Source organism: Balaenoptera ricei, chromosome 19, assembly GCF_028023285.1.
Source record: "Balaenoptera ricei isolate mBalRic1 chromosome 19, mBalRic1.hap2, whole genome shotgun sequence".
NCBI classification, from domain to species: Eukaryota; Metazoa; Chordata; class Mammalia; order Artiodactyla; family Balaenopteridae; genus Balaenoptera; species Balaenoptera ricei.
The window spans coordinates 46,942,225-46,962,432 of NC_082657.1; the positions used below are offsets into that span (position 1 = coordinate 46,942,225).

The 20,208-nt window shown below is 41.6% G+C and overlaps 1 protein-coding gene and 1 long non-coding RNA gene across 2 annotated transcripts; one reads left to right on the forward strand and one right to left on the reverse strand.

Moving 5' to 3' along the window:
- The first annotated feature begins 520 nt into the window (after nt 1-520).
- Nucleotides 521-5,091, forward strand: LOC132353357 (uncharacterized). The gene is made up of 3 exons (XR_009499016.1): nt 521-820; nt 1,323-1,467; nt 1,730-5,091. It is a non-coding gene; the product is annotated as an uncharacterized LOC132353357 (long non-coding RNA).
- Nucleotides 5,092-5,755: 664 nt separating this feature from the next.
- PSMD7 (proteasome 26S subunit, non-ATPase 7) lies at nt 5,756-14,708 on the reverse strand. Its single transcript, XM_059904714.1, has 7 exons — nt 14,507-14,708; nt 12,305-12,396; nt 11,323-11,415; nt 10,538-10,635; nt 9,892-9,972; nt 7,840-7,931; nt 5,756-6,704 (listed from the first exon to the last, which is right to left on the reverse strand). The coding sequence occupies exons 1-7, from the start codon at nt 14,578-14,580 to the stop codon at nt 6,266-6,268; spliced, it is 969 nt and encodes a 322-aa protein (XP_059760697.1). The 5' UTR covers nt 14,581-14,708; the 3' UTR covers nt 5,756-6,265.
- Nucleotides 14,709-20,208: the final 5,500 nt, after the last annotated feature.

The following is a 20,208-nucleotide window of genomic DNA, read 5'->3' on the forward strand; positions in this document are numbered from 1 at the left end:
TTGTTCCGCGGCATGTGGGATCCTCCCAGACCAGGGCTCGAACCCGTGTCCCCTGCATTGGCAGGCAGATTCTCAACCGCTGCGCCACCAGGGAAGCCCCTGCACCTCACTTCTTAATTTGGTTCCTAACTCCAGGGATTTTGTTTTGTTTTGTTTTGGTTTGGTTTGTTATCTCCAAAGCCACTGGGAGCAATAGGTAGTCCTGCATATAAATGAGGAATGTTTTACTTCTATATTTTCTATTAACATTATCTTTATTCTAAGGCTTTCATTAGGCACTGAAATTAAAAATGAAAAACCCACTGTAGTCGATTGTGGATTACCCTGGTGAATTCTTGATTTTATCTGTAGGAGGCAGGCTTCTTAGGTGGCCCCCCCATGACCCCCTCCTGGTATGCACACTCTTGTGGTATAATCCCCTCCCCTTGAGTGGGAGTGCTCTAGAGACTTGCTTCTAACCAATAGAATATGGTAAAGGTGATGGGCTCTCTCTTCTGTGATTAATTTACAAAGGATTTGGATCTACTTCTTGCTAGCTGACTCTCCACTGCCTTCTTGGCTTGTGTACTTCGATGAAGCAAGCCGCCATGGTGGGGAGGCCCACATGGCAAGGGACTGAGGGCCCCTTTGTGTCAACAGCCAGCGAGGAACTGAGGCCCGCAGCCCAACAGCCCGTGAGGAACTGAATCCTGCCAGCAACTACACGCTCTTAGAACCTTGAGACGGCAGCAGCCCAGCCAACACCTTGATGGCCATCTGTGAGCATCGCTGAGCAGAGGACCCAGCTAGGCCCTGCCTGGGCTCCTGACCCAGAGAAACTGTGAGATACTAATATGTATTGTTTTAAGCTGCTAAAGTTTATGGTAATTTGTTATGCAGCAATAGATAACTAATACACTATCCTAGGTCAGATTAAATGTCCTTGGATTAGCATTTCTTCCAAGTCCCAGGTCCTGAATGTGGCCATGATTTTTAATAATGAAAGAGCCATGGCATGGAGATTATCTGTAGTTCAAAAAAATCACACTAACCAGGAATATAGGCAAAAAGGTACCAGTATCACTCCTCTTCCTTTTCTTGGGGAAAGAAAATACTGGGAAGTGGGAGGCATTTCAATCCCCGCCCCCAGCCCATGGCCTGACATCACTTCCCAGGTAGCACCGATGGCCTCAGAGGCCTTGGGTCTGGCCCAGCCTGCGACTGTGGCGCTCTGCCTTGGGTTGTTATTCATTCTTATCTGGGCTCCCAGCCAAACCCAGTTGGCAAGAGTCATGTCCAGTCTCTCAAGGACAATTTTGGGTCCGTTTTCTGTACAATCACAGGGTGAGCAGTAGGATAGATGGTGCCACTGCAGCAGTGAATACACCTGAAGGACGGCCTTTGCAACCCCAGGACCCCCATGGGGGTTGGATCAAGGGGCACATCTCCCACCTCAATGGTGCCTCCCTCGTGAGCATCTGGGCCCTGGTGAGTTGTGGGTATAGAAGTGTCCTTTTCTTCTGGGAGGGAATTAATTTCATCCTTGCACTTTCGGTTTTTATAGTCGTGGTTGTTTGCCAACTCTTGTGATTGGTTCACATTGGTTAAAATACGGGGTATTATGGGGTGGGGGAGAAGTAGCATATGCATTAAACTTTTATCCTGTCCCTACTCTTTTTTTAAAAATATTTTTTAATTTTATGTTTTTAAATTTATTTTTTATTTTTTACCTTTTGGCCGTACCGTGCAGCATGTGGGATCTTAGTTACCCGACCAGGGATCAAACCTGCACCCCCTGCATTTGAAGTGCAGAGTCTTAACCACTGGACCACCAGGGAAGTCCCCCGTCCCTACTCTTGAACAGGGGCACAGATCCTTGAGGCATCGGCTGTCTGCCATGGGCTACAGGAAACCCCTGGATAAGTATTTTTTTTTCCAGCTTTATTGAGATACAATTGATATAACGTGTTAGTTTAAGGTGTATAATGTGGTGACTTGATTCATGAATATATTGCAAAATGATTACTACAATAAGGTTAGTTGACGCATCCATCACCTCACATAGTTAGCACTTTGTTGTTGTTGTTGAGACCATTTAAGTCTGGGATGTGGTGAGAACATTTAAGAGCTACTCTCTTAGCAACTTTCAAGTGTGTGATACAGTACTGGAGTCTTTATCTGCTGTGGGGTAAGAGGTAGGGATAAAGCCAGGGTTGAAAATGAGGAAGGAGGGGATAATAGATGAACTGAGGATGTTAGTTGGTTATTTTGGTTAAAAGTTTAGCCAAATGATGTTATCATTGATCAGATACTAGCTGTAGCATATAGAGAGATAGACACTGGTGCTAAGTTGCAGAGAAGGAAGACACTTTGTGGACTGTAATAGACATATATGTACGAGAAGAGATCTTGAGCTGGGAAAAGACTTCTTAAATATGATCCACAAAGTGCTAACGATAAGGCAAAAAGTTGGTAGGTTTATCTACATCAAAATAAAGGTTCTCTAACTTCCATATGTGCAGAGACCACCTATTTCTTAAAAACACAGATTACCAGAGATTCTCATGCAGTAGGCAAATTGTATAAATTTACAATGAAATAAATGATATCTGAAAAGGGTAATAAATACTCACTATGCATCATAGCTTAATCATTTTACTATGGTTTACTATCATCTGTGTTCTTGAGGTTATTTTTAGCTCTTGTATCCATATTTAGGTAATAGTATGTAATGTTGTGCTAATATGCATCTTTTCCCCATTCATGTTGGTTTTGAAATCAGCCATGGTGGGAGTATTTACACCAGGGAAATTGGAAAAGGCCAGAAATCAACATCCTTCCTCCTCTCTTTTAGAGACCTGGTTGTTACACATTTACCAGCACTCCACTGGATATGGTCATTAAAGAAATCAGGAGTGGTATCAGTAGTGAGGAAAATCAAAGCATGAACTATCCGAAGGGCAGAGAAAACCTTGTATATTTATTGCCCAAGCAGTAGTATATAGTAGAGTACAGCAGGGGTGAAGGTGTGGCAACTTGACCCAATTTTTTTGCACCCATATGCTCTCCAGATTCCTTCAAAGTCTAGCCGGGATGGTTGCAGCCAAAAGCAGAAATGGTGGGAAGCAACTCTGGGGATGGTTCCCAATTCCATGTTGAACTGGCAATCAAATGATTCTCTTGCCAAGATGAGATTAGTCAATGGTGCCATCTAGTGTTGAAGAACAGATTGGCTCCAAAGAGGAATGCTCAGAGAAAGATTTCTCTTGACTTAGGACTTGGAAACACACTAACTAACGTAGTTTCCTTTTCCTTTCTTTTCCTCTATTTTCTTTCCCTACTTCCATTTCCCTGTTTCCGGAGTCATTTTTCTACCTACTCCCCCGATGGGAATAGCCATTAGTTTTTTTTTGTTTGTTTTTTTTGAAAGATATGAACTCAGTGCTTCTTCCAGGCAAAATAGATAAATGCTGAGAGTTGAAAGGCATAGATACGGAAATCAGCACTTGCCTATATTATGTATAATAATTTGGAATGAATTTGTTTAGGGAGGCTGTAGAGACATTCTCTTGTGGGTCACATAAATCAGATGCTTCTCTACTTTCCCAACACATCCCATATCCTTCCTGTTTCCTGTGTCAGGGGCAGATGGAGTAGTTTGGTTAGCAACCGCAGATTCATTCTCAGGCCTTATTTCTGCTTCATAGATCTTTTCGTGGGAAAATGGTAGAAGAAAAGGCCTGTTCATAACTTCCAAGTGAATAGGATCTTTCATTCTTTTATGAGGACCTGTGTTAATAAGTTCTTTTATTTGAAGTGAAGGTAATTGTGCACGGCTAAGTTCTCATAGCTGGAGGGTCCTCCAGAAACGAGAGTGAGATTCTGGGGTTGCTAATTCCCGCTGGAAAGGTTTACTTTGCATCTGGCACATTGGAGAAGTAATATGGTAGTCCTTCAATGACGATTACTTCCCTTTGTCCCTTTAGTGATTGATGATCTGAGTAAAATGAAAGAACATTTAACTAATTAGTGGGCCCAAAGCTGTTGTTCCACCCTGATAGTATCCATCTTTTCACTAAGGATCACTGACCTCTAAGTTTAGGGATATTTCAGATGTTAGTTATCAGACAGAAAACTAGTAAGGAATAAATGCCCTCCTCTCTGTAACGTGTGTAGCAGGAGCAGCCTGAACTCCCTAAGTCATTGTGGAATGTTTTGAAAATGGAAGGAAGGGAATGTCATAACTCTGGATATGAGGTCCAGAATTGGGATCAGACTTTTTCTAGGATACTTTTTCAATGTGTTCAAAAACAACAGAAGTAGTTTAGAAATCTCAAGACTGCTGAGCTATCCAAACACATGGCTTTATTTTAGGTGAGGGCCATGGGTTTTGCAGTCAAGTGAGCTGCTATTTGTATAAGCAAGACTTCATCAATATTCTTACAAGGCTCACCCCCCTTATATAGGATGGCAGCAATTTTGCCTTAGAAAATGAGCCTACGTGACTCTAGAGGCTACAAATGAATTTTGTTAGAAGTAGGAACTGAAGAGCCTGTTAGGAAGGTAGAAGTCACTGTTGCCACATGTGGCTCAAATTATTAAATATAACAAGGCCTGGGTATTCCCACGTTCTTATATGCTCAATAAACATTCCAATTTATCAAATGGTGACAAACTTAAAAGCCTGTGGCATTGTCCTGTTAGACCCTGGGAAAGCTTTTTAAGTGCAGATCATACTACTAAAGGTGGATATGATCCTGTGTGGTCTCAAGTTGCCCCCGATCCTACATAAAGGACCCACTCTTTGGGATGACATTTTCCTCCTTCCCGCTGCCTAGCCTCAGAATCATTGCATCCTGGCTCTTTCCTGCCCACCGTGGAGAAAGTTTCCCTTTCTCAGTCTGTTCTAAACATGGCAACCAAATCTCAAAAACGTCAACACACTCCTGTCATTTTAAATGCATCTCATGCATCTCAAGCTTTGAACTATGTATTTTGTATTTCTTTTATTCGGTTAGATGTAACAACCATCTGACTTTTGACTGCTATAGACAAAACTTGGTTCTCTAGTTTTTTTCCCTTTACTATTTCTATTTTTTCTCAGAATCTTAATGAACCTTGAAGAGACCACTGATGTGGGTGCTCCTATTTGTGTAGGATAAAAGCTCAGCTCTACATCAGCCCCCAAATTTCAACTAGTTCTTTGGCAGGCAGGTCTGTGGATTAAAAATGGATGCTTCCAGTAACTTTGAGGCATTATAACATTATGAAGTGGTTTATGAGATTCCACTGACTTAGTTTTAGTGCCATTATATTCTTAAATATCTGAACATTGACAGTCCATATGGTGCACTAGAGAACTCTTAGGGAGGTTCTAATTGCTCAAGAAAGGAAATTAATATCCAAGTGACAGCTGTAAGTCAAATGATTAAGTATCTTCAAACTTACTTTGGGGAGACTTTGTTCCATCCCCACTAACCTTGTGGCCTGACGTACTTAGACCTACTGCAATAGTAAGTGAATGTGTCTCTTACAAAAAACTGTTCTAGGGACTTCACAGATGAGGAATCTGAAGCATTAACTAGGACACAGGTCTTCTGGGCTCAGTTGAGAGCGCTCCTCCCTACAGCTGTCTGTTTTTAAAGGAATGAGGTGCTTTCATAAAAGATTCAGTCTAAAATAATTCTTTAAGGCAGCTTCAATTAAAGACTGTCTTGGTTGCTTCTGAAAACAACGGATCACCACACCCAGAGTCAAAAACGACCAGAACACAGACTTAAAAACCAAGCCATTTAATTGTGTCTTCGAAGGTAAACAATATCTTGAGATGGATCCCAAGCCCCGAGAATGCCAGAGCTATGGGTCCAAGAAGTCCTGTGGGGTGGTACTCTCAACAGAGTCCAGAGGGTCAGACCTCAAGGTGTTCTGAGGCAGAGTACTTATGGAATTCGTGCATTCCATTTTGCAATTTTGCAGACTGCCAGAAACAGATCCCAAGAGTCTCTTGAGATGGGGAAAATTCAACTCCTGGTCTTATAGATAAAAGCAGGAAGAGTACTAAAAATGTTACATTTATGTCTCTTCACTTTTCTCACACAGTCTGAAGCCTGAGCTATCACATTCCCAACTCAGAGCAGCCTAAGCTGCAGTTCAGGTACAAGATTAGTCCCTCTATCCAGAGAGCTCTCATCAATACAGCTTTTGCACTTAAAGTGAAAAGAACCCTCTGGCGGCACAATGAGTTAGTTTATAAGATTTTAATTTACAAATTAAAAAGCTACATGTTTTATTTTTTCTCCTTTTTCTCTTCTTTCTTTACATCACTCTTTTCCTTATCTTTCTCTTTGTCATCTTTTCTATCCTTTTTGCTGTCTTCTTTTTCCTGCCCTTCTTTCTTCTCTGCGTCCCGGTTGGCGATCTTGTTGTTGATGAGGTTGTGCAAGGCGACCACGGAACGGATCAGCGAGGCCAAATACACCACCACCATCTGGTCATTGGTCTTCAGGTAAAAGGCCTTGACAAACTCCTGCAGGCTGACATCTGGCAGCAGGTTGAAGACGTCCTGCAGCTGGTAGATGATCTGATGGTTGATGGGCAGCTTGCCTGTGGCCACTTTCTCCAGGTAGCTCCTGATATCCAGAAGCTTGGAATTCAGTCCCTTCAAACCATGGACCTGGTTTGTGATCCGCTGGGAAAGAGTGCCCACTGTAGTGTCTTTGATGTCTCTGTAGGAACCCACAAGAAAGGGCAGGAAAATACATCAGTGTCCTGTACTATCACGCAGATTTTCACATTCTAAGGAAATACTAAGTTTGTGAGGAGGGGCAAGTTTTCCAAAGGAAAATGTTACTTCCCCATTTGATAAAGATTTGAGTAAAATTGCCTTAATCTTGTTTTCATTTGGAGGAATATGTTTTATTTTTCTTATCACAGGGCATTTTTCAAAAGAAAAGAGAGAGCTAAACTGAAATCATTTTCACTAAAAAAACAAAAAAAAAAACCCCTCTCTACTTCAAGTTCCCTGTTCCTAAAAAGGGTGGCATTTTCTCCACCTGCATCTATATGATGTTGGGAGAAGCTTTTAAATCAGTCAGCAGTAACTTTTTGAAGTGGAAGGCATCTTATTGTTTGAGAAAATCTATGACCATTTCAAGTAAGTCAGTCAGGGTTATGTAAGCTGAGGATTTAAAAGTAAAACCCCAGGGCCTCCCTGGTGGCACAGTGGTTAAGAATCCACCTGCCAATGCAGGGGATGTGGGTTCGAGCCCTGGCCCAGGAAGATCCCACATGCCACGGAGCAACTAAGCCCGTGTGCCACTACTGAGCCTGCGAGCCACAACTACTGAGTCCGTGTGCCACAACTACTGAATCCCACGTGCCTAGAGCCTGTGCTCCGCAACAAGAGAAGCCACGGCAGTGAGAAGCCCACACACGGCAACGAAGAGTAGTCCCTGCTCGCCGCAACGAGAGAAAGCCCACGTGCAACAATGAAGACCCAATGCAGCCAAAAATAAATAAATAAAATATAAATTTAAATCAATCAATCCATCCATCCATCCATCCCAGTCCAAGATGCAGATTCTCTGCAGAAAACTGGCTAGCTACAGTCATTGAAAAGGAGGTACACTGAAAGAGCACACGTTTGCTTTTAAATAATTCACACATCTGTTCCCGTCACAGCCAGCATTACAGCTTCCAGACAAGGTGTGCTGTCCACAGACTCATAAATCATAACTCAGGACACTTTAGAGATGGCCCAGGACTAGAACCCAGGTCTCCCTATTGCTGATACAGATCTCTTCTTTACACTGAGCAGCGTCTTGGGCTGCTGCTGATTCTGATGCTGTCCTAAAGTCTCACCGTAACAAGTGTTCAACTCCGACTTCCTCAGCTTCCTCTGCTCCAATTTCACTGGTCACGTGCTCAAATGTTTTTGAGGTTGGAGTTCCATCCTGGGAGAGGAGACTTAACTACAGTTATTTACTTACAAACAAATGAACAAACTGGCACATGTTCCTTTTCATGCCTTGATTCTTCTGCTTTAAGCCAAATCACTTCATGGGTGTCATTACTGGCTTTTTCATGGCAAGGGTGGGTAAAGTTTGCTTTGAAAGCTTTCAAAGCACTGTGACTTATAAGCTGAAGTCACAGTGGTCCTGCTCAGGGAGGAGGTGTAGTGGGGAATCATCGTTAGTTTATTTCTAAGGAAAATCTTGATATTCTCTCAAGCCTGCAGTAGAGTTGAACATCAGGGAAGCCTTGATTCGGCTAAATTTTAAGGACTTATAAGCGTTCATTCTAAAATAGGCAATATTCAGAACACCTTTACTTGAGGCAAGCTCATGTCAGAAGATACAGCTTTTAACCATCTGTTGTCCCTTGGGTCAAATGGTCAGAGCACCAAAGCAATGTGGTTAGAATAACTGATTTTCTGGTGACCTGAATTAGTCAAGGAACCCATTAGTGGATGTGGTTTGCTGTATCACTTAGTGACTTCTTGATGGGACTTAGGAGAAACTTTTCTCAGATCTAGTGCCAGAAGAGGCTGTACATCTCCTGTAAAGGCTGTAAAACGTGTGTGAGGCACGACAGCACAGCAGTGAGTGCACAGACTCTAGCCAGGCTGCTTAGATTCAAAGCCTGGCTCTGCCATGTGTGATAAGGGAGCAGTGAGATCTTGGGAAAGTCACTTCACTTACACTAAGTGGTATAAACATTAGCTGTTGTTATTTTACCCAGGACAGTGTGAATCCTGCAAATGGCATCTTCCTCTTGGCTTTGTATGCTAGGATGGTCAGAGCCTTCAACACTCGTGCAGGACTTCGTGGCATGTCTTTTCATGTACTGATTTTCCCTGGCTTCAACTTATTATATGACCCTTACATCCCCTCCATCCTCTATTAAAAGATCTTGTTTCATTGGTGTGTGTGTGTGCGAGTGCGTGCATGCATGTGCATGTGTATGTATAAGCAGCCTCTAATTCCTTTTTGAAAGAGGCAGGGTAAAATTTAACTTATAACAACTATACCAAGACCAGGGATGAAAGTCTTACTGCAACTAGGCAATAAATTTGGAATGTAAGCTCTCTGGAAGCAAGGCAAAGAGCAATAGGAGCACAGAGCTCAGTGCAAGGAACACCTGCAGGGAACTAACTTAACAAAGCCTTTTCCAGATTTTAAAACTGAATATATGGATAACCATAAGGAAGAAAGACAGCCTTTAGTCTGTCCGTTCAACTTTGGAAATTCAAGACTGAGCTCTTTGCACACCCTAAGTGCAAATATTTTACGCTCAAAACACAACTCATATACAATTTCACATCAAATCCTATCCTAGAATTTGAGTTCAATTTTCTTGGAAATAGAGAAAAGCTATTCTGGCAGCTCTTCATGTCCATACCCAAGAAACAAGCTAACAGACCACACAGCTGGTACTGAATGTCATGGAGCTGACTATACAGGTGTCAAATCATACAGATGGGTTTTGCCATCTAGCTCCTGGCAGCTCTTACTCTATTTGAAAACCTAGGATCTAGTCTATAGGGATTGGCTATAGACTAGATAGTTAATATAGTCACTATATAGGTGGGCCAACAGTGGAAACTGCATTAGATTAAGACCAAGCTCACCAGGCTCTGCATTTACTTTGCTGAGAACATCTCTGGGCAATCATTTGACTACTTTTGTCTCAATTTCATTTGTAAAAGGGGACTTTAGATTTCTATGGTCCTATTTCTAAAATTTGGTGACTCAAATTTGGGGGAAAAAAACATAATATCAAACTACTGACAGAAACCAATAACCTTTTCTTTGTTATAAAGTATCTGTTGACTTGAAAATGGAAAAAAAAAAAACCCCAATGGCCCTAAAAGTAGCAAATCTAATCTCCTAGGCTCACAGCAAGATGACTTACATCATGAACTTCTTCCACCGAAATATATGCTTCTGTGGGCAGTCCCAAGTCCTTTGGTTTCACGTCAATGATGACCAATACCTGGCAGAAAAACAAATCTTAGCAAATCACCTCATACTGAGCACGTAAGGAATAACTGCAGCCATTCTGATGATTGCTGAAGCTTTTTTATTCATTCAACCAGATATAAGCCAGAATTTTCAGAAAAAAAAATAACTTTACATTTCAAATTATCTTATTTGCTCTGCTCTTCAACCCCATCCATTAACAAGCTGAGAGGTAGTATAGTGAGGTTATCAAGCAGAAGGAGATTAGAGTCAAGAAAGCCAGCATTTTAATCCCAGCCCCACACTTAGAAGACCTTACTAACCATTCTGAACCTGTTTTCTCATTGTAAAGAGGATAACAATCTCATACAGTTACTGAGAGGATTAAGGAAGATAACATATACCTAGCACTGAACAGATGTTTAACTTACTAAATACACTGGGTTACCGTATACTACACAAAACACTGCAAATTAACACAAGCTTATAGAGAAAAAGTGGTGAAATGATTCATTATCCAAATCCTTCCTAGGATGCTTTTTCTTGAGTTAGCTGGCAACAAATATGAGTCAAGAGTTTTAAAGACGGAGTACACTTACTGAGTTAGGGCAGTATCTTTTCATGAGTTCATTGATGGCGATGTCATTCTTGTGTAGTTTAGGGCCTGTGTGGTACCACCCAACTATTCTTTCTCTGGCTGGGAAGGAAAAATTAGTGGCTTTGAATTGTTACATAAAGATCTATATATTTCCCTCAAAAAGGGTAAGAACTCCAGTAGTTATGTTCTCTACCTTTTACAGAAATTCCAGACATCTAAACCTTGACATACCTATGAAATCTAAAACTCAAAAACAGGATTCTCAGAAAACAAACAGCAGGGGAAATCTAGAGATATACATATCTCAGACTAGTTTAGGAGACCAGTCACACATGAAACAACTAGAAAACAATTCCAAGGCAATATATAAATGAATTCAAGTTCATGTCACATAGATTACAACTGTGAGTGCTGTGGGAATAAACATTTCCAAAGCAATGTGGTTGCTGAAATGAAATAAAATGAAAGCGACACATGTAACAGAGATATTTACCCTGGTGGTACTAAAGCTCTAGGGGCAGGTGGATTTTATTTGACCATTCTTTGCTTTTCTGCTGTAGAGGGCTAGCTCTCTCCCCTGAAGCCTAGGTGGTCTAGCTGGCCTTAAATTGCTACTCTAGTTTCTCATTTATTCTACCTCATTCCTCTACTACCACTAGTCTTACTTCAGTCTAGCTAAGTGAAAGGGCCTTCGACATTAAACAAAGAAAAGTGAATATTTAGAAAAGGCATTATGGGCACACATATACCTACACACACACACACACGTGCCACAATGCCACCTACCATTGACCTTCTTAAACATTCCATACATGTTTTCCAAATAATCGTGGTCTAAAAACCAGACAGAATCATCTTTGTCATCTTCATCAAAAGGGACTAGAGATAAAAAAAACAAAAAACAGTTTAGGGTGCTAGATAGAACTCTTAAGGGCACATATCACAACTGTAGACCCCTAGGCCAGATCTGATCCATGTCTTTGGTTTGTCCAACACAGTATTAAAATTATTTTTGAGTTGCTTTTAGTAAAAACTGGAAGATTTCACATACAAATCGAGACCTCCAGGTTCTCTTGAAAAACGGGAAGACCCAGCAACTGGCTAGAGCCAGACAGAAGCCACACCCTTTATAAAGGACACATTCTTCAGTTTGCTAAAAGCTCCATCACTTCCTAATATTCCCGTCTGGCAAATTACATCACTGCCTGATCCTTTTAGACACTGGAGTTAGTGACCTCTAGTCTAGCAGCCATGCCAGGAATTATTTTGTTGTTCTTTATTATTGTTGCTTCAATCATAAAATATATGGATACATTCTTATAAAGATTTATGAAACAGTGTAAAAGATAAGGTCTTTATCTCCCCCTTGCCTAACCATAACCATGGTTAATAGTTTAGTACAGTGGTTGACAAACTACACCCGCTGCCTATTTTAATAGTTTTACTGCAATATACCTATTAGTTTGTCTACATACTGTCTATAGTTGCTTTCCTGCTACATTAGCAGAGCTGAGCAGTTGCAATGGAGACCGTATGGCCTGCAAGTTTTAAGTATTTACTATCCAGTTCAGTGTGTAGCCTTTAGCCTCCCTTTTCTATACTTAAGCAATTCTGAAATAGAATTGCTTGGTTATAATAAAAAATGGAGACCACGAAAGTTTCTTTCTTTTTAAAAGTTAACTGACATTTTAACCATACTCAGAAAATGTAAAATTTGCCTATTTATTTTTTAAAAAACTGAGGTATAATTGACAAATTTTTCTTTTACCTGCAAAACTGTTGGATACATCGAGAACTTTCTTTTGCCATGACCCCAAAAGCACACCAACAACACGCTTCTGGTTTCCAACCTTGCCTATTCTGAATGAGAAAACAGAAGGTCAGTCTGGAGGGGCACAGACAGAAGTGGACCAACAATAAGATATCCAACAGGAAATATCAATGGTACAGATACAATTTAGCTTATCTGGGAATTAATCCCACTAAACAAATATAATGGGTTAGTCCTTAATAATTCTAATAAATATAATGGGTAATTCGTGAACTTTGGACACTGGCAGTTTCACTGCTGACTGCAAAGAAAGACATGCTTGGAAAAAAATCTCAAACTTTATAGAAATTTAAAATGGAGAAAATGAAAACTCCCCAGATCTTAAGGTTTTAAATGTTATTTGGTGTTTGAAATCACATTTACTTTTATTTTTTCCTCTGCAGCTTACCTTTCTCTTTTAAATTTTCCCCATCTTCTCTGTCCTCAAAAATCTTTTCAGGGATAAAGATGCTAAAGTTGAACCAGTTTTATGGTCCAGCTTGCCAACTCTTCTCTGGAACATCTATGTCAACAAGCCCCAATAGATGTTATAATTCTTTGTACCATTTAGGGGCTCAGAAAATGATTCTGACCCAGAAGCATGTGTGTGCCATTTGTGGTCTCTGAATGGCTTAATTAGGCAGAAGTTGGAAGTGAGCTGGTGACTAATCATACTGGGAGGAGGGCTCAATGAACCAGAAAGACTACTTCAGAATATTTATTTCCATATCAAACCTCCTCAATGATTTCTGTCCTAAGGAACTGCAAGTGTTTCACTTATATCTCATTTCATTGGTCATCATGTAGAATTCTCCTTTAACCACTAACAATTGTAACATACAGAAACAATACAATTCTATGTTCAAAGCAAAGACAAAAGTCACGGTGAAATGAACTACAATTCCTTAACAGTTGCTGGTTTCATACTGATTTAACTGTATTTATCTAAACATATGGTCTGGCAAATTTATAAATGCTTACTATATTTAGGGTTTGGACCAAAGTTAAGGATTCTGTATTCTGGTGGTTCTAATTTTTTGGGAAATCTAAGTTCAAAGGAAACTTCCACACTCATGGGCTTTTCTTTTGATCTACAAAAATCCATTCGCGTTTTAAAAAACCCTGCAATTGTCTGACAGAGCAGCTTGCAGTGTCTGCCTTCACTATGCCCTTAACAAGTGTTTGCTGAATTTACTGAACAGAACTGAAAAGATGCTTGCCCTCTTAGCACCTCTAGTATCCTACAGGAGAAAAATACTAATCATTGTACAGTGGGAAAGCTCGCATATCCTGTTAGGCTAAGGGTGCTACAAAGCAATGGAACTGGACTGGGGACCCTGAACCTCACAGGAGTCTTGAGTTTGGTTTTGGCTCTGGTTGAATTGGGAGTTGTACAAAGCAAGTTGCAAGAGGATGGGCACTTAGCAACTATGACTTTACAGCAGATGCTCCCAACCGGGTCTTACAACTTTCCAAGTCAATTAATTATCTTGTAAAATTTATGAACACGTGTAACAGGTCCAGCGGGACGAACAGCTCAAAAACAAGCAAGCGAAGGCGGAAGAAACATCTGTGGGATGTTTTCTTATTCATTAATGCCAACATCTCTAACTGGTCTCATTTTTAAAAGAAAATCTTGACTTTAAAACTTAAAACATCTACGTTTTAAGCTATCGTCAAACCAGAGTCCCACTTGGAAACTTTCACAAGTTAAATTAAAACCACAGTTCTTCCAGGGAGTCCTTCGGAGCGCTGAGAACAGAATTTCGGTGACGGCCTTCAGAGGCAAAAAGTGCGAGTCTGAAGGGCTTTTCTACCAGACACCGAGTCTTTCAGGCGAAAAGGGGCGGACGAGGTGACAGACGGGCACGAGGCCTGGGGATCAGGGGCAAGTGAAGCCTGCCCCCCATACTCTGGCATTGTACGGACTGGGTAAAAGGAACGAGAAGCCCAGTTCCCGGAGTGCCGGCTGGACGGCGGGGGAGACGATGCCGGGTGACTTGGGGCTTCGTGAACAGAGTTGGTCTGGGCCCCTCGGTGACACAGGGCCGCCCCCGGTGCATCTGCGCCCCCGCGGCCGCCGCGCCATCCCCAGCGCGCCGTGACTCAGCAGCAGCGGCGCCACCGGCCCCGGTAGGACGCCCCGTGCCGCCCGCTCACCGATTGAAATGATCCACCACACTGAGCAGCACCAGGGGGTGGACCACCACCTTCTGCACCGCCAGCTCCGGCATCGCGACACACCCCGCCCGCCAGGCCCTGGTCCCCGCGACCCGCAGACACCGACGGCCGGAACAGCAACGATTCTCCGGGATCCTCCAGGCCCGGCTCCTCCCCTTCCGGTTGGGCCGCCGCCGCGCGGCTCCTTCTTCCGCTCCCGGAGTACCGCGCGCGTCGGGCTCGGATTGTCGCTCCCGCCGCCACCTTGAGGAGGGGAAGTGCCGGGGAAGGCGGGACCCGCCTCGGGTGACTGGCTGCGAGTTTCCCAGGTCATGAAAGCTAACAGGACACTGGAGACTGATAAAGGTTGACCTCCTGGTGTTTGGCCTGTACTGTCACCCGCTGCGGCTTTTCGCCTCAGTGCCTTACTAGCTCACCTCCCCCTCCCCCCCATCTGAAGACTGGAGAAGATGCTAAGAAAAATGTAAATAGTAATAAGTAATATTTCCACCATTCAGAAAATGTTCACTTTCGCTTCTAGTCAAAATCTTCCAGAATTTCTTAGAGGAACTAACTTTAAATCTCTAGCATTAGGGCATTCCCTTAAAGTAGGTTTGGTAATTTATCTCATTTTATTGTCGGGGAATTTCTCCTTAATCTTTACCATGGACACTTAGCAAATAATCAACCTGTCTATATTTTCCCACCTGTCTTTATATTACTTACCATTTAACAAGGGTTAGAAGAATGCAGTTTGTGCCTAGAGTTAGATCATTCAGATTGATTTTAAAGTAAAAACTTACAAAAAGATTGACGAAAAGATGGAAAGCAATAAGGAAATATGTTTTCATAGTTAGCTGGGAAAGAGGAAAAAACAAGACTAAAAGGGGAAATGTAGGAAAAGAGGACTTGAGCTTATTTGCAGAAGAAAGCAAATGACTTAAAATCCATGCAAGTTTAGTTTTCTGTCTGGCTTTAAGTTGCCATTTCTGTAAACAAAAACAATACTTCAGCAACGTGAATTATTTATTGTTTATCTTGTTTTTAAACACCTTCTACCTTCCCTGTATCAACAGAGGATCTGACCTCTCTGAAGAATGACAAGGAGACTTCTGCTCTGAACCTTAGCCTCCTTCCAGTATAATTAGGGAGCTTTTGATACTCTTTCTGGGCGCTACCCTTCACGTTCATTTCATAAACTCTTCCTACTTTGGGGAACACTGTTTTGCATCTTCCTCATTTCTTTTAATATTTTTGATTTGACTATGAGATGATTGCTGCTACTTAAGACGATAGCACTTTAAAATTAAGGAAATGTTAAGTCAGCCCCGTTGTGTGATGTGTTAAAGCATGCTTGCTGGTGTTTAGTGCCTGGATCAAAGTAGATGTTCTTGTTTCATTTCTTACGTGATGCTATTCAACACAGTGTAGACATGTAACTGTTATGAAAAGACCTTGGAAGGGTTTCCCCCCCTAATTTTTAAGATCAAAGATTGATTTTGATTTTTCTTATGTGTCAGGTAAGGCATAAGAATTGGAGTCTAAAGGAAACATGTTTTTGGACTAAAATATTTAGAGTATAAAGAAGACAACTTGAAATCATAAGGAAGGTATTTTTCATGTTGTCCTATTTTTTCTTCTTCTTTTTTAATGGAACTGACTTGAAATCATAACTGATTTTGTAGCCACTATTAGGGGCTATATTCATTCAGAGGAATGCAGAAGGAGGTATAAGAAATCTACTTTCTTTTGTTCATTTAATTCTGGACTTTAAGAGGATCTGATGAGAGCATAAGGATAATACATTTTATTTTCCTTTGACTGTTTTTGTCTTTTTTTAAAGAAAGAAATGTAATTTTTAAATTTTTATTTATTTTTTATTGAGGTATAGTTGATGTACAATATTATATAAGTTACAGGTGTACAATATAGTGATTCACAGTTTTTAAAGGTTATACTCCATTTATAGTTAATATAAAATATTGGCTATATTCCCCGTATTGTACAATATATCCTTGTAGCTTATTTTATAATAATAGTTTGTGCCTCTTAATCCCTTATGCCATGTCTTTTTTTAAAAAAATTAATTAATTAATTTTTGGCTGTGTTGGGTCTTTGTTACTGTGCGTGGGCTTTCTTTAGTTGTGGCGAGCGGGGGCTACTCTTTGTTGCAGTGTGCGGGCTTCTCATTGCGGTGGCTTCTCTTGTGGCGGAGCATGGGCTCTAGGTGTGCGGGCTTCAGCAGTTGTGGTGCGTGGGCTCAGTAGTAGTGGCTCGCGGGCTTTAGAGTGCAGGTTCAGTAGTTGTGGCACACGGGCTTAGTTGCTCCGCGGCATGTGGGATCTTCCCGGACCAGGGCTCGAACCCATGTCGCCTACATTGGCAGGTAGATTCTTAACCACTGCACCACCAGGGAAGCCCCTGTCTTTCTTTTTTAATGTTAAATTCTCCTTTTCCCAAATTTATTGAGATGTAATTGACATATAACGTGTAAGTTTAAGGTGTACAATGTGATGATTTGATACACGTATGTATTGCAAAATGATTACCACAATAAGGTTAGTTAACGCTTCCATCACCTCACGTAATCACCATTTTCTTTTTGTGGTGAGAATATTTAAGAGCAACTTTCAAATATATAATACAGTATTGTTAACTATAGTCACCATACTGTACCTTAGATTTCCATCTTATTATTGGAAGTTTGTACTCTTTGACCAACAACTCCCATTTCCCCAACTCCCAGCCTCTGGCAACAACTATTCTACTCTCTATTTCTGTGGATTCTGCTTTTTTCATTTCCACATATAAGTGAGATCTTATAGTATTTGTCTTTCTATCTGTCATTTCACTTACCATAATACCCTCAAGATCCATCCATTTTGTCACAAAATGGCAGGATTTCCTTCCTTTTTATGGCTGAGTAATATAGATATATGCCACATTTTCTTTATTGATTCATGCATCAACAGACACATAGGTTGTGTCCATGTCTTGGCCATTGTGAATAATGCTACAGTGAACACGGGGATTCAGACATCTCTTTGAGTTAGTGATTTCATTTCCTTTGGATACATACCCAGAAGTGGGGTTGCTGGATCATATGGTCGTTCTATTTTTAGTTTTTTTAGGAACTTTCGTACTCTTTTCCATAGTGGCTATATCAATTTACATTCCCACCAAGAGTGCACCAAGTGTTCCCTTTTCTCCACATTCTCACCAACACTTCTTATCTCCTGTCTTTTTGATAATAGCCATTCTAACAGGTATAAGGTGATATTTCATTATGGTTTTGACTTGCATTTCCCTGATGATTAGTGGTGTTGAGCATCTTTTCATGTACCTGTTAATCATTTGTATGTCTTAAAAAAAATCTCTATTCAGGTCCTCTGCTCATTTTAAAATTGGATTAAGTACTGTAATCCCTTACCTGAAATTCTTACCTCTTGTGAAGGTATCTTTGCATGTGGATAGTTGTTCCAACTGATGTTTCTGGGAGAGGATGTATGCTAGAAATTCCTATGCCACCATCTTGTTCGTATCTCTCTAATCCACCTTTGTCTTTCAATTTAGGGAGATAGCCCTCCACAGACCCTAGTATCTTGAAAGAGTTCTTATTTTTCTTAGGTCCAGAACGTGGAATCATGGTTCTGCATGCACGGCAGCAATACTTTGAACTCTGCAGCCTCTGTTGATCATCTTACTAGATTTGGGGAAAAAAAAAAAGGAAAATAATACCACCTTTAGTCTAAGCTGTATTCATTGCTGGGGTTCAGACATCCTTGCGGGTGCTGGAAGTTTACCATTTTCTTTGGTGGTGTCACGTTGCCCTGATTCCTCGTGTTCCCTATAGCCTTGCATAGATGTCTCTACCTTTGAAGAAGCAGTCACCTCTTCCAGACTTTCTGGACTGACTTCAGAAAGGAAAAACCTTCATCTGTGACTGAAGGCAGTCTGGAGTGTGCTAGGCCCTGGGTCTAGTGGTGTGGGGTGCTAAGAATGAGGGTGAGTAGAGCCTTTGGGTCCAAGGGTGTGTGACTTGTTGGCTCAGGCGGCTGGGGTCCACCACACCAACAATTGCATGATCCTTGGTGAGAGCTGTGAGGGGTCTGCAGTAGCTGCAAGGGCTGTTGAGGTCTTCAGTGGGGCCTCCAGGTTCAGCTGCTACCAGTGGAGGTAGCAGTTGTGGCCAGATCTGGCAGTGTATTCATGCTTGGCTGTAGGGACCAGCTGCAGGTGCCTGTGTGGGGGCGGGGCCTGCCGCAGACACACATGCAGTGGTGAGGGACAGGGCCAGCAGCAGGAGCTGGGGCTAACTGCAGACGTGAGCAGCTGAGGGGACCCTGGCTGTTGGTGTAGACCCATGTGACTGCATGGGCTAGCTGTAGGTGTGTGCACTAGCCAGACGATTCTTAATTGCTGGTAGTGGAACCCTACTCTAACCAGCTGAAGTGAAGGGAAGTTCATTATCTCATGTAACAGCAAGTTCAAGGGCCCTGCTTGTTCCAGAGGGCTCACTGATGTTTCTCTCTCCACCTTTCAGCATCCTTCAGTGTTTTGGTTCCATTTCCAGACAGATTTCCTACTAGTGGCGGGGAAATATTTTGATGGCTACAGATAGTCACAGCTTTAAATATTTAAAGGAAGGGAGGTTTTGAACTCCAAACCTTTATTTACGAAATTTGATTGGCCTTGCTGAGACTGGGAGCCTCTCTGAACTGACTGCTGTGCCCAAGGGAATAGAGTTTTCTAAATGTCCAGTTTAGGATCAGTTTGGAGATGGTGCAACTGTGATGGATCAGCTCACCATGACCACATGAGTGGGGAAGGAAAAAGGGGATGTTGTAATTGGAAGGGGGGAATGAATGCTTAGCAGGCAAAAATAAGTCTATCTTGTGATATAGAGAGCTTAGCATAGTTCTTGGAACATAGTAAGAACTCAGCATATGTTAGACATGGTTATCATTAGAGTGTAGGGTCATTATCATTATCATTATTATTTTTTGTTTAGAGGCTTCTTTTAATTATTTAATTATTTATTTATTTATGGCTGTGTTGGGTCTTCGTTTCTGTGCGAGGGCTTTCTCTAGTTGTGGCAAGTGGGGGCCACTCTTCATCGCGGTGCGCGGGCCTCATTATCATGGCCTCTCTTGTTGCGGAGCACAGGCTCCAGACGCGCAGGCTTAGTAATTGTGGCTCACGGGCCTAGTTGCTCCGCGGCATGTGGGATCTTCCCAGACCAGGGCTTGAACCCGTGTCCCCTGCATTGGCAGGCAGATTCTCAACCACTGTGCCACCAGGGAAGCCCCATTATCATTATTATATGTTATAACAGACTATAAGAATTTTTTCTTGGGAATTTCCTGGTGGTCCAGTGGTTAGGACTCTGCGCTTTCACTGCCAAGGGCCTGGGTTCAATCCCTGGTCGGGGAACTAGGATCTCATAAGCTGCATGGCGTGGCCAAAAAAAAAAAAAAAAAATTTTTTTTCTTTTTATTAACTGGTGTTTATATTTTAAGTAATCCAGCAGAACAAGAGTTGAAATTCATCTTTTGCATTTGCCGAGTGTTTCTTTATCCTTCTTTTGCCTCAGGTATATTTAGTTTATGGAAATATATTTTTTAAAATTCCTCTTTTAAAATGTATTGGTGATCAGTTTGATTTTTCAAAAGGCTAATTTTTGCAGAAAGATTGGATTCATT

Excerpts from the sequence above, each read along its gene's own strand:
- PSMD7 (XM_059904714.1), bottom strand. The coding sequence starts at position 14,580 with ATGCCGGAGCTGGCGGTGCAGAAGGTGGTGGTCCACCCCCTGGTGCTG. Across the intron at positions 9,973-10,537 it reads AAAGATACTGCCCTAACTCA|GTATTGGTCATCATTGACGT; the intron begins GTAAGTGTACTC and ends TTTTTCTGCCAG. Across the intron at positions 7,932-9,891 it reads CGGTGGAAGAAGTTCATGAT|GATGGAACTCCAACCTCAAA; the intron begins GTAAGTCATCTT and ends CTCCTCTCCCAG.